The sequence below is a fragment of the Anopheles gambiae genome, chromosome 2 (assembly GCF_943734735.2).
Source record: "Anopheles gambiae chromosome 2, idAnoGambNW_F1_1, whole genome shotgun sequence".
Lineage (NCBI taxonomy): Eukaryota > Metazoa > Arthropoda > Insecta > Diptera > Culicidae > Anopheles > Anopheles gambiae.
The window spans coordinates 106,776,795-106,791,592 of NC_064601.1; the positions used below are offsets into that span (position 1 = coordinate 106,776,795).

General features: G+C 44.4%; 1 protein-coding gene across 3 annotated transcripts in view; it reads left to right on the top strand.

Annotated features, from left to right (window-relative positions):
* LOC1270300 (diacylglycerol kinase 1) overlaps positions 1–14,798 on the top strand; it is an 80,753-nt gene that overhangs the window by 44,117 nt on the left and 21,838 nt on the right. For all 3 annotated transcript variants that reach the window (XM_061640919.1, XM_061640920.1, XM_061640917.1), the window contains exon 5: positions 14,517–14,727. In XM_061640919.1, the coding sequence (XP_061496903.1) occupies positions 14,517–14,727 (211 nt within the window). The remainder of the gene's footprint in view (positions 1–14,516; positions 14,728–14,798) is intronic.

Genomic DNA, 14,798 nt, shown 5'->3' on the forward strand with positions numbered 1-14,798 from the left:
AATATATTAATGTAATCATTAGGCTTGGAAGATTGAATTCCTTGTATTTTTGTATCTTATTTCCATCTTATTTGCATATTTAGACATTGTTTTACGATTGTTTCTTTACCTGAACAGTTTATTTAATGTGATTGACTACTAAACCTTTTCCAATCAACTCAACAAAGCATTGCAAGTAAGTGACACTGACATCCAACGCAAAACAACACACTGAAATGGGTTCGGAAGGAAGCTGCGTGTGAAACACGAGCACATCCATTCCAGTTTCCCTTGTTAAATCCATTGTAAAATTGGGCCGCCTCTAATTTGACAATATCCGTCAAAAGGAACACGCCGAAGAGATGCTCATCTGCGTTGAAGACACTCGACACTCTGGTGTTATCCACACCTTCGCCGGCGTCGGGTGGATTTGAACGGCCGTAGACGCAAGCAGGCAAGCACACAATCGTGTGATTTTGTGCACCGTTGAACGAAATAAACGACGTGTCGAAAGTGGATACCTGCTTGCGAGGAGCAATATTTGCATCCCTCCGGCGCTAGCTAAACGATAGCGAAATCCTGTTTACCTGCGCCGTTCCAGGCACTGCCAGACGACATTGAAGCTCGTTTCGCCGGCTCGGCTCGGCTAGGAGCTAGCAGCTTCATCAATCGTAAGAAGAAAAATGATCCGCAGCTACTCTGTTTCTCCAGGAAAGCGCCCGGGCTGTTTGCCGGTGTTGACGAGAACGTGTTGACGAGATTCGGCGGGGTAGAGCACCTGGGGGAAACGATATCGCGAAGAATCACTGTCAGCACCTGGCGTCATGTTTTCTCTCCTGGGCACCCTTTGCAGCACGGTGGGAAAAAGGTGTTTTCGATGTCTCGAGCAACAATTTCTTGTCAGATTTCACGTTTTATTGTTTTCCATCTTGCATTCACTTATCATAGCGCTTGGCAGCTTCATGTCGAGGGAACGGTCCTAGGGAAATATGGTGCTTTCAAAGTGTGGTTTACTTATCAATTTGTTCTCCACTTTTTGGGCCGGTCTGTTTTTGGGAGGAAGCATTACTCATTGTCTTTCCTGTTTCGGGATCTCTCCTTGAATATAATTCAATTTGTGCTACTTTAAATTGTGCGCTTAGCTTTCAGCGGCTCCCTCTGGTGCAACAAATATAGCCTAACATAACGAAATAAAACACAACATCCTTCTTGCAGTGAGTTCAAGTGGAAATGTTGAGTGTTTGTATGTGTCTGTGTGTTTTGGGTTCGCATTTATTTCTGGTCGGTTGGTTGACCGAACAGGACGTTTATGATGTGCGGTAAATCATGCTAAAACCAAACACTAAAACGTCCTGCAGCAGGAAATGTTGGTAGCAGTAAAACTATTTTTACACGTTGTTATTCTCGCGTACACAGTTTCTTTGTTGCGTAAAAGCAGGCATATTCCGGTCCGGTTTTATTGTCGCATTATTATTGCTCGCAGCGAACGCAGCGTACGGCCAGTAATGGAATAATTTATTCCTATTTACCGCGCGCAGTTTGAAGTCATATTTTACTTTTCGGGTGGCTGCGTGCCGTGCATAAACTGTAAAAGGTGCGTGAAAAAGGGTTTCGGACACTTGAGTGTCCGAAAGCAAAAACAGGCTTAAGCCTTTAAGAATGAATGATGGCTTGGGGGCTGTAGCGTAAGTAAATCTAGGTGATAAATTTCTCAAAAATTGAATTAAAGCAGTCACATCTCACAGAAAGTAAAAAATAAATAGTTTTCCCAATATGACATTCCAATATGTTGTCTAGTTTTTCTAGCATAGAAACATATTTGCTTTGCTGATAAAGTGAATATTCGACTTACTTTGTGTAGAAAATCCCATATAATCGTATTGCTGTGCCATTCTTTGACGACACCACTACAAGATGAAGGTATCAATTTAGAGTCTAAGTGTTTAAAGAAATAAGCGGAAGCAATAAGGTGTTTACATAATTCGTGATTTAACATCTATTTAAATTTTTTCACAAAATATAATTATAACCATTTATTTAGACATACAACTCGTTAACTAACCACCAATTATAGTTTAGGTCGAATGCAAATTCAGACCAAAGATGGGCAATACCACTATCACTTTGCATTCGCTCAACCTTCCAATCACACATCCTAAATCTACGTGTTGTCCGTCGGATGCATCGGTAGACAGCACGCCCAAAAGTAGAATAAAACCTGTGACACTGAAACGGAGCAGAGTAAAGGAAAAATAATCAAACACCCCAGACAAAAGGACAGGCAAATGTTCTTTTCGGTTCTTTCCGAAGATTTTCACAGACTTTTCACTCCCACCCGAATTTGCACCCATGCGTAACAATCGCCTTACTCCTGCTCAAACACAGCAAGAGCAAAAGAACCTCAAAATGGCAATGGTTTGGTCTAGTGGCACCGTAGGGTAACTTAGTCGAACATTGCCCTCCCTCCATCCCACCGGAGCAGAGTGGCAGTGAAGTCGTTAAAGGCGGATGGTTTGTTTTTCGTTTAAGTTAAATAAGATTAAATTGAATTGTAACTAGATGACAGCAACAAAGTAAGCTTAGGAGGGTGACATTTGTTTCCACTCTGGAGCGCTTTTTGGGCACGCATAAATCTGTCGTTTAGATTGTTGTGTTAGGCAAACGATCGCAGATGTTAGGTAAGACAGCTTGCAGCTTGAAATAGGGAAAGCAAATTGCTTTAAAAACAGTATTGTTTTCGTTTCGATTTTTGTTTGTTGTTTCCTTCAAGGATTGTGATTTAAGAGTTTCTTCAATATCGATTGCTTGTGCAAAGTGTCGTGTGATTCAAAAAAACAGTTAAGTATGTAGTATGTAAGCACTAATGTGCAGACGATCGATTAATAGGAAATACGTATTATTAAGTAATATCTAATTCAATCTGCCAAACGATTATCGTTCATAACATGATTACCTCTAAAGGTGTTTAACTCGCAATATCTGTTGAAATCCCCAATCTTAAGTCAACAAGCTTCTGTTTAAGCCCTTAACAAAGCCTATTATCAGGGACGGGGGTTAGCAAAATTGGAAAATCTTGTCCCGTATCCAAGACAAGTTACGCTTCCTTTGCTAAGTGTCTGAGAACACCACGGCAATGAATATTGATGAGCGGTACGCGGAGGACTTCGTTCCTGCCAGCGTCACATTTATTTCTTCTTCAGAAACTCTCCCCCCAAAAAAGAGCTACCGAATAACTTACAGCCACGATACCACTCGCCCAAAGGGAAAACCTCAAGATCTTGTGAAACCCGGATAAAACACCACAACAAGGCAGCCACGTGTAGAACTTAACAATATTCTCAAAATCAAAACTCTTAACCAACAATGGCAAGTAACGCTTACTTTTTTCTTTCACGCCGAAACTTGGTACGAGCGCCTTCGATTACATGGTGAGGCGAGAATGAGGCAAACCGTAACCTTGGGGCGTGAAAAACTTCCGGTACGGGTTTTGCATCGCAAGGGATCGACGCACTCTGGAGAGTGGGGGAGTTTTGTCGTAGATTCTGGTAGCTTTCGCTTTCAATCGGCTGTTTTTTGCAAAAAGTTTCCCCTTTCTAGACTGCGGCTAAAGAAGGTGTTGCAAATTGAAAAACAAAAAAATGGCACACCGATCGAAGAAAATGCTCCCACAGCCCCACCTGCAGGAGCGATAAATACTCCGTCTCGAAACGTTTCATTGTTCCAGCGGAGCGGAAAGTTCCGCCCAGGGCTCACTTTGTCTTGCAATCGATGTGGTTTTCTTTTGCCTCGACAAAAGTTTCACATCAGCCGTTGCTTAAATGGTTCACGATTCGGGTTCTAGGTATGGTATTGATAATCAGCAGCTCGTTTAAAACGGAGACTATCGGGAGGGTAGTAATAAGTTGCCAGCGACAAAGCAAACACTCCGTCAGCCATAATGCGGAATTCAGCGACAGTTAGAGTGCGATCTTGGGCCATTTGCACATAACGTCTCAGACGTCGTGAATATTTTATTCAAATTAGCGATCTGATCACAAAACTTTCGACCCGCTTTGCCTTTCACGTATTGCCCCGCAACAGCACGTAGGTGAGATATTTCAGCACCTAATTATTTTTACACCCACCGTTTCTATTTCCACCTGTCACGCAGAGTAGCTTTGGCAGCGAATCTTTTGCTCTCCCTGGTGGAGGATTAACGATTAACGGGTGTGTGGGGGGATTAGAAAACTTCTGCTTCTTTGGGAGTGCCTGACGCGTATTTATAGCGTAATAAAAAGCGTCAGTTTGTTAGTGTCGTGTTAACTTGTCGATGCAAAAACTAATTAAATGTTGCTGTTTTTGCGTTGTTTGTTGGTTACGTCATAGTTTGTCACTGAGCTGTGCTAACGAGTTTAGCTAACGATTTTATTTTGCTGACAAAAACGTTGTTTCTCGTTTACCGTGACAAAAACGTTGTCCAAGATGACTTTAATTGATTTTTACTTTTTACTTTTTACTTTTACTAAGCTAACTTGGCTGTCCCAGTAAATAACAAGTCGTATAATCCTATTTTATGTTATAAGAGTCACTTCTTCCAAGCAATACCAGTAAACATTAGATACAATTTAAAAATTCAAATTTAGTTCAAGTACCTGCATTCTTCGTTGAGGAACTGCGGCACTGCTTGGCTTACTTAGTACGGAATGTCTCATGAACGTTGGATTACGTTTATGACAAAAACTATAATGATACAAATATAAAAAATCCAATTCAACAAGGCATTTTTAAGGAATAAAAATATAAAATTGAAAACATTACTTAAAAAATGTAGAGTGTACAACCCTCTAATGAATAGGATCTGGTTCACTGTAACGTTCCCGGTACGTTATCATTTCTTCTTCCAAAGAAAAGTCATCCATTCATGCGACTAAGAATTCACTATCGATAAGAAAACAAATAGCTATTCTATAAATCCTCTAAATAAAGTTTTCGTTAGTTAAAATGTGATGAGAACTTCAAACTTCAAACCATACCGTCCGTCTTAAGTGTTGCATAGCTCTCGCGTTCCGTTACAACTTACCGCCTTTTCCTAGTACCCTGGACAGAGACATCTTAAGCACTCCTACTGCAGTGAATGCAGTTTCATTGTGCTTAAAATACGCGGCAGCTAGCGAATTGCAAAAATTTGATAGGAATGTGGTTCAAAATCTGTTCCCACGCTTTGGGCACTGCAGCAACGAGAGCCGGGGTGTATTCAGTCTCTAAATTCCTCAGCAAATACTCTCGACTGTGTTACAGTTCCTTGCAAGCTTCTAGGTCAAAGGATGCAAATTGCGGCACGGTTCAAAGCACGTGCACTTCTGGGTCTTGTACCAGTTGCTTCCTGCATATAAGCACGTGAAATACCAGCGTGCAGAAAGCGAAGATTCTTCCCAAAATATGTTTGGCCTCAAGCATCGCACCCCTTTCAAGCAATGGGTAACGCGTCGTACGATGATCGCTTTAATGCATTAATGTTACTCTCGAAAGCAACAGTCTTCAAAGTAGAGCGTGAACTTGCAAAGATGTACCATTAAAAAAGCAGCAAAATATATTTAAAAAAATGATCCAGTCCATCCAAAATTTTCGCGCTCCTCCAGTACACGCATCTTGGAACTAATCAAATTTTGTAACTTCAAGCACGGCAAAGCATCGCTCCTCCTGTATGTTTGACCTTAAATTTCCATGGCACCGTTTTTCGTGGAATGTTTGCATTCACTTAGAAACAGACTGCCGGGGGGAAGAACTGCTTTGCAAAACAATCTAATGAGCTTCCGCTACAAATTCCCAGTGTTCATTTCCCGAAGGAAAAGTTTACGAAGCGCACCAGCAGCCGGGCGTTCGTTCGGCGTGGGCGAGAATCACTCTGCCGTGGGTATTGCGATGAGTTGTTGATATTGGTTTTAATAAAGTTGTCAGCTCGTTACGGGCACTAGGTGTGCGTAACTTTGCGGCAGTTGAAATTCGAAACGCTACAAAACAATTTCGCCTGAAAGCGCCCGAAAATGTGTACGGGTGTGTGTATTCCTCTTTCGGAAAGAATAACATTTTGCCCTCGTTAGTGTAAAAGGTTGTATTCATACCGCAGGCGGTTTGACTGTAACTTTCAAATTGTAGCAACTTTAACCACTGTGTTCAGCTTGTAAATGACACGTGCAAATTGAATTGAAGAGCTCCGTTTTACTACACAATATTTACCTTAAATTATAAGTTTTCAAACATTGAAAAGCTCATCTTGCACATAACTATGTCGATGCGGTTTACACACACATCGTTTTGTAATTATGTGTTTGGAGTATCACAAGTTTTGATTCAATTTGGAATCGACTAACCCCTTCCCTCACCCAAACCGGGCAGCTGCCAACCTTCAGCTCGATTGAACCCAATCACAGGAATTACATTTTTATTGCTAACCAGCACCAGCGGAGCAGCCCCCACTGTGCCTTCCCACAGCCAAAGGTGACGACAGCCGCATGTAAAGCAACACGTACGTGCTTTTGGCTCGTGTGTGTACGTGTAAGGGAAGGAAAATACGTTCCAAACACACAAGATTATCCTTGTTGGCAACGATATTCGAGGCACGCGTTACCATTCGGATACTAACAGCAACATCGAACTGTATTTTGAAGGGCTTACCGATAAACGGTACACGAAACTGATTTCGATTTCGACTGCGATATGGTGTCATGGCAGGGTAAACGAAATTATCGATATTTGCACTGGTAGCAACTATCAAATCATTTAACAAACAGTATCTTAAAACACATTTTCTAAATTGTTTATGGTTACCGACGTGTGTATGGTTAGGAAAGGGCGCTCGCATTCAAATGTATGGAAGATACGTTACTAAACTATGTAAAATGGTGAGTTGTTCAGGAAGCTGTAATATAATTCGATTTAAGCCACGTGTAGGTGCTTATGATGCAAGGCACGTATTAGGCGTCAATCTGCTGTTTATTGCCAATGTATGTTTATTCACGTTCACAATATTTTTCCCGACCCTTCCATACGGCATACTTAGGACAGAATTGCAAACCATATTACACTGTTCCCTGCATTTAATCATTTAACGCTAGAAGAACGTATCTTAAATGCTTCATAATATGCTCGACTCTCGATAACAATTCCTTTACATACAACCATTCGTTCCATCGGCAACTAAATTGAAGCACTTGGATAATTTCCACATTTTCTACCAAAAACATCAAGGAGAGGAATGGACGCTCAACTGGTTTGCTTGTGCTAACTCTACTGCTTGACCACGTGCACATCAGCAAGCTCATACATAACACACAATTTACGTAGCAGATGGGGCACCAGGATAAAAAGCTTGTGCATCGTGTTTATTGTTTTGATTAGGCTGAATAGTATGAAACATAATGAAAATTTTGGAATAACAGTGCGTCGAACAATACCTGCACTGGTTGCACGAGCACAAGTGGGTAAATGGTTCCGGCTGATCTCGCTCGAAAGCACAAAGCAAATTACGGTCTGTCTGCCCTCGTTGAAGTGGAAGCTTAGAATCCGTGAAGTTGTAGCCGGAGAAGATTAAAATCAGTTACGGATCAGTAAGATCAATTATTAGTCCTGTTGTATAAGAACCAAATCCAAATATTGCTATAGTAAGCCTAATCTTATTGTAGCTAAGGTGGAAGTAGCTTTATGCATTCTAACTAATGTTTATATGTTTATTGAAATGCATTTTGCTTGCTCTTCTCATTTATTATGCCAACCATCTATCTTCACAATGTTTTTGGTTATTATGCGGCATCAGTATGGCATCATCGCAATCTATAAAATTATCTGCGACATATCAGTGCACGATTTGTTACGTCTGGTTAACATAATAGCGAATCATGAAACGTACGAAAGGATTACATTGATTCGCGTGGAAAATTTCGACGAAAAGAGTTAATAACATTTTTCCACATGGTGAGCGTTTTGAAGCGAGTCACAATGTACACCAAATACGCAAATACGCAAATGATCATCTTCCCGGGAAAACGTACACCTTTTCCGCAACATCGCTAGCAATCGTTTGGCGCAATGCTCGACTCAGTACACAGCTTGTGTTTTTCATACTAACTCACCCGTACTGACATCATACCAACCGGTGTACGTGTGTGTGTGTGTGCACGACCATTGTATCGAAACTCTTCACCTTTACGTTGTTTTCCCACCCTGCTGTTTTGTTCCATTTTTTTCCAAGGCAGCAGCTGGAAAAAAAATACCTCCGAACCTCCAACCCGACCAACCAACAACGACGAAATGGAAACCATCAAAGTAGAAAGAAATTTGCGAAATTGTCATGACATTCCACTCTCGGGAATTGGATTATTATTGCTCGGGGAGTTCGGGGAGTTTCCGGCATTCGGCATTTGGGATCGGTAGCAGCTTTTCGGACGCTTTCGCACAACAACTGTGATGCGACATTTTATTTCCATCCACAACTGCCACAGCTAGAGCAAACGTGTTGTTGTCTGTTTTCTTTTTTCGTTTTCGTCGCTGTCATTGTCCAGCTGATACACATGGTAGGGAAATTAAAAATATATATTCAAATTTTTCCATAATTGTCTGTCAACTGCGAACAGCGTTCACAGTTGAGTGGGTCCCTGCGTGCGTGCGTGCGTGCAGCTCCTCACTTGAACGGAACTCTCCATGGCTTCATTAACGAGATTGCACAAAATGGATTAAATTTTTGAAACCCGTCCTGTTTTTTGCTTACCCCATTTTAACTGGTCAATCCGAACACACCGCGATGATGCGATAGCGCACGAAATAAAATCCCCATTTGCATCGTTCCGACGATCATGAAAATGGCGAGGTTACGGTCGTCAGAACTCGTCCCCAAAAACCCACACACCATGCGAAAAACAATTTTCAACTGCTGTACTTTATTAGCCCCATAAAAACGCAAAACTTTCCCATTCATCCCGTCGTTGCCAACACTATCGGGTAGTGGATGCGAAGCCAATGGCAAAGCACCCCAGGGGGGGAGGATGGGGCATATTGTAGCCGTGCAGTTTGCTTTCTGCTAAACGTCGGCTCGCACCGATCGATGCCACAAGTTAGCGTCTCCGGGTTTTGGACTGTCGCCAAAAAACGATGACGTCAGAGGGTGCAATTTTATTGCAGTGCCGGACGGAACTGCAACGTGGCTGGCACCGGAATGACGTCAACGCAAGACGGGGCGGCAGGTGGGTGAGGGCAACTCTTGAATTTGAAAATGCCTGCTAACCATCTGTTGGATAGCAACGTCATCACCCGACGGGGCGGGGGCACAATTGTTGATGATCCCCGGTTGGTTTTGTTCGTGCGGTTTTATTGTTTGCCTACTATGAGGGGGGGTGGCTGTCCAGGAAGGTTGGGTCGAAAGGATTAGTCGCAACAGATTCGAAGGCCACACACACACACACACACACGGTGGTCAAACATCGTCTGCTGCTGGTGTACCGTTGAATGGTGAAAGACAATGTCCAGGGGCGAGGGTAGCGTATTTTATGGATTCGAAACCATTAACAATTCATTGTGGTTCCAGCTTTCCAGACTGTCAGGGCTGCGTGCCGGTCGATAGTCGTGGGTTCGGGAAAGGAAAGTTTGCGTTCGGAACACTTTAAAAGCATTTTGTCGCTCCCCGCCGTACGACGCAGCTAGTTAGAAAGTTTTTTATTAATTACAATTTTAAGGTGCTGGGAAGCATTTTCAGATTCTACGAGCGCTAGAACGTGAATACTTCATAGTGAGTAAATGATGGGAAAAATATTGCTTCCCTAGATAATATCAATTCATCTACCAAAGTATCGAACCACTCTTGCTATGCAATCTCTGTGTCTTTGCAAACAGTTCGAAAACATCTGGTTCAGGATCTGTAGAAATAAATCTAATAAATCCTGCATTATGGAATCAACATTTGTCTTGGAGCAGCAGCAGGCTGCTGATGATCCTTTTCTGAGCAGCAACTAATAAATAACTGCTACATTCCACCAGCAAAATATTGTCAATCAATCTAGCGCTACACGACGAACCCGGAAACCCGTCGCAATCACCAGTACGCGTGTACGACCGCCGGGTCCGTACGATGGATAATGTCCTGGGAATTTTACTTCTCCTTTTTTCCACTAATCCTACCTGATACATTATGACGCTGGTACACAAATTGTTATGCCGTTGGGCGAACAAAAATAACACCAGCAAAAAGGACGACTCACCCGCCCGGGTGCCATCTTCAGCATCGGCCGTCAATCCTTACGGCGCTGCCGTGTGACAGCGCCTACGAGAAAGGTTGCCGCGTTGACTTCAAACGTAACGTAAACTTCGCTCCCTCCCGGACCCAGTGGTCACAGAACGAGAGTGGTGTTCGTGTATCGTGCCAATACCCGCCCGAGATGGTACTTTCAGCACAACACAAACAACAACCTCTCGCTCGCTCCTGTCCGCCCCGGGGGAACGAAAATCAGCGGAGAAGAAATGCTGAAGCACACTTTCCACGAGCGGGGCACATACATTTCGGCTGCTCGTTTCGCTCGCATGGTGCGTAATCGGTTTATCCACCCCGAACGCCCGGCCCCGCCGAGATACGGAAGACGTCGATTCACCCGTCGCCCGACTGCCACCGTCTTCCCGCCGGCCTCTACTACACAACCGGCAACAGCAAAACAATCATACCGTCGTGCGTGAGGCGGAAAGAGCATTTTGGCACACCGTTTCGCTTTTATGTTCTTCGCACCGTCATCCCATGTCACCAAAAAAAGAAAAACCGTGGGTGCCTGCTGCCTATCAAAGTGACATCCAAAATCGGCGAAGGTCAATAGCCGGAAAGTCAGCGGGAAAGCTTTGCCAAAGTCCCGAGTGCGTGCGTGGAAAACGAAAAGCTAAAAAGAGAAGATAAAAAAAACTCAGAACCGATCCACGGCAACCGACAACAACAACAGCTGACGATTGAAAGGACTTTCCATTATAGCGGGTGGCCCTTCTCCGAGATTGAAAGCCGATCCCGTGCGCTGCGACGATGATGAAATCCTTCCCGAGGGCGATTATGTATGTGTGTGTGTGTGTGTGTGTGTGTGTGTGTGTGTAGTGTGGTGAGGATTGGGGTGGATATTTCTGATTTTTCCCGGAACAATATCCTCCACCTCGGCGAAGCGTTTGATGATTTTTCTCGGCTGTTGCCCAACCAACCGGCGGTCGATGATTGTGCTCCGCGCTCTGTTTCGCACGTATCGCTTTCCGGCGGTAGCGACAAAGTGAACAGCACACACACACACACACATGCCCGGAAAAGTTGCTTCATCTCGCTGGCGAGCAATTTACTCACAATCAAATAGACGATTGTGTTTACTGAGCGGTTGAACCAAAAGGGAAAGCGAAGGGGGGAAGGTGCACGACGCTATTGGCAGGGCTGTATTTTCTGCGTTCACAATAATTTCGTGCGTCAAGCGCAAACAACGTGACGGCACGTTGACAAGCAGCTAGCGCTGGAAGATGATTTACCCGCCGGGCAGCCCGGATGTTAAAAGATGCTAGCAAATGGAAACAAGAGGACACTCCGGAAGGATAAAGGATATATTCGGCGGGAGCTAAACAGCCCACAAACACGCTCGTGGTTCATCTTTGTTCGGCAGGCTCTCAGCGTTGTGGTAACAATGTTTAAGCCGTCATCAAATAAAGCAATCAATTCACGGGGTATTACTTCGGAAAAGTGGATTGTCGAACTGTGCGGATGTAATTAATGCACCGTAAGCAAACAACCGCTGTCAAGAAACCACACCCTCACTGGAGGTTCAGCTTAAACACTTTCACGTCCCTTCAAAAGCTTAATTAAGAAAGCGTTAGAAAGATTTAATCGTACAAAACATACACTTTACACTGTTTCCCCTTCTGGTGGTTAAAAAAACCATCCTGTTTGCGTCACTAGCCTTTTTGCGTCACAGTCTTAATTGATGGGAACTGAAAATATGTTTCACACTGTACTGTATTAGCTCCAATCTCAAACTGCGTTCCTTTCTTTCCTCACCGTAGGCAATAGCTTCACGGGAAGATGGTGTACAGAGCCTGGCCATCTTTACCAACCGCCTGTACCAAATAGCGTTCCGTCAATTCCAATGTTGGTGGCACTCTACTGCCTTAATCTCACACCTTCTCGCATTTCTCCCCTCGCCAGGTTTGATAATTATAACTTCAGACTAATTAACTTTTGCCTCCGAAGTGTACGACGAGGTCTCTGCTGTTGGCAGCGAGCGCACGTAAGCCTCCTGAGTACGTAGCAGCGCGCACTGTCTGAAAAACGATCCGGAAGCTACCACGCTTATCGGCAGCCATTTTTTCCAATCACTATCCACCTCAAATGTCAATGTCGAATCCTGCTCCATACACCTTCCCCCACTAACCTAACCCCGCTGATCAAATTTCGGCCTGATGGGTTCGGTTTGCTACGCGAAAAATGATCATGGCAACCAATTTTGCATTCAGCGCGCTTCCACACTGTGGTGTCGTCGGTTCCAATGAATCCACCTTCCCCGGCCCCGTCGCCATCTCCACTCTGCCAGTCAACGGTAAGACGCTACTCCGTATGGAGTCCCTCTCGATCTTCGCCCACCCCCTCGACAAGATCCCGAGCATATGACAGCATGGTAATAAATTTTGATTATATCCTTAACAAGCAGGCTTAAGCATTGCCAAGGCTGCTGGAGGCTTTTCCGGCTTCCGCTCGACAATCGTCGCACTTCCCGCTTCCTGCCGCCCCGTTTTCCTGCTGTTTTTTGATAACCCGTCCCAGACGCGTTCCGACGTACGCCGAATACTAATCACACGCACACACACACACACACACACGTTGAGTAGTGCCGGAGATTATGGCTTAAAAACCGCTCAGCAACCGTACCCTTTCACTACCACCAATCCAAATATCACGCTGGCACGTGGGACCTCGTGATTGATACCACCGTCCTGGGGTGTAGAAATGGCCCTCTGTGTGTGTGTGTATGAGTGTTGTTGACCCTGCAGCGTAAGGGTAAAAGAGCACCCTGGCTTCGATGCTGCTGCCAAGCCCACACATACATACAGCCCGTTCTAATGAGACTGTGGTGTACGGGCTTTTTCGGGACAGTACGTGCACGGCACTCCAACGATGGCGGCAGTTCGACACTATCCCTCCACACAATCCGTGCATGATTATGCCTTTCGGGCAGGTTTGCTGCAAAATTGCTCCACACATACACACACTTCTCGTGAGCGGTGCCACCGCGATTGCCGGATATGCGGATTTATTGGAAACCAAGCTGATGACGACTGCCTCTACCGATAGCGGGTAATGTCGGAGGGTGCAACAGTGTGGGACGGGAAGGCGACTTAAATCTGTTTTATATTACAGGCGAAATCCGCTTAGCAAAGGCGAGCGCGGGTGCATGGTGAAAATTTAACATGCTGCATACGTTGCTTAGCTTTGTTTCTATGTTGGGGATTTGCAAAAGCTTTTTTTACCATCAACAAGATCCCGCTGTATTGGTTGGTTGCTTAGTGAAAGCTCTCTCTCGCTACATTTGATTATTAAATTTTGGACCATTTTTCGACAAACATGTGTGTTTGTTTGTTTTATTGTTAACGTATCTGAGTGTAATTTGAAACAAATTATCTTTTCAAGCGGGACAGCTAAAACGAAAGCTTCTAAACCCTGATCTAACAGCCAATACCATTGCCGGTGCTACGAAACAAACTGGCTTTTTTTTGCCACTGTCAATATCATTAGAACGAAACAGGGAACCATTCATCTTGCGCTTGATCTTCATTCCGGTTCCCTGTCCTTCGTTGTGTCCTTCGCAGTGAAAGCACGATGGCGGGCGAACGTTCTACCGCCAATGTGACCGTGTCTGCAAACTCGTTAATCTTGTTTTTGTAAAGATGACACCCTACCCTCGCCAAGGATGGGACATAAGAAGAAAAAACCGCTACAACAAATAGAACGAATGGTAAGGAAGGGCCACTTAATTGAAATGTGCCGAGAAAGTGAGATGCGACCGAGCATAAACATCGTTGCGTCTTGTGATAACGAAAAGACAAAACAAAATGGAAGAATGTGTGGACGAAACGACAGCATAAAGGATCTAGCTTTTTTTGGAGCCCCTTCAAAACAGGCAGACAAAGTCTTTACTTGAATTAAGTAGATTGCCTCAAACGATCAGAATCGCTTTTGCGACAGCTTGGGATGGGAGCGCTGGACGGAGCTAGTTGATTTGTTCGATGGTATTAAAGTGCAATATACACGTATTAGATTTTGTTTTGTTCTGTTTTATACCATTCAAGGAGGATAGTACATTGAAAAACAACTTAAACTGCTTCCAAGCCCTTAACAACCAGCATGACACTTCAGACAGAAACGTTCCACACTTAGGGCTGCCATCACTTCAATTGTCTAATGTTCCCTTTAGGCACAGTAGATTCAACTGCCTTCACTTCAACGTCGTTTGCAAAACAACCACTCAACAATCGCTATCTTCTCCATTTCTCACCTCCCGCTCTGGCAGGACATCGACTATGATGGTTTCCGCAAGTTTCTCGACTCGTTTCTGGACTGCGAAACGCCCGACGACCTGTCCCAACACCTGTTCATATCATTCCTGCAGCCGGCCCTGTACCAGGCACAGCAGCAACAGCACAGCCACGGGAAGGCCCTCAGCCAGATGGCGGCGATCAGCAGCAATGCAGCCTGCGCCCCGGTAACGTCCCACAATCGTGGTAAGTGCGAACGGCAACACCCAATTATGTATACGGCTACGCGTCCCGCGATTGGTTGCAAAACATCAGCT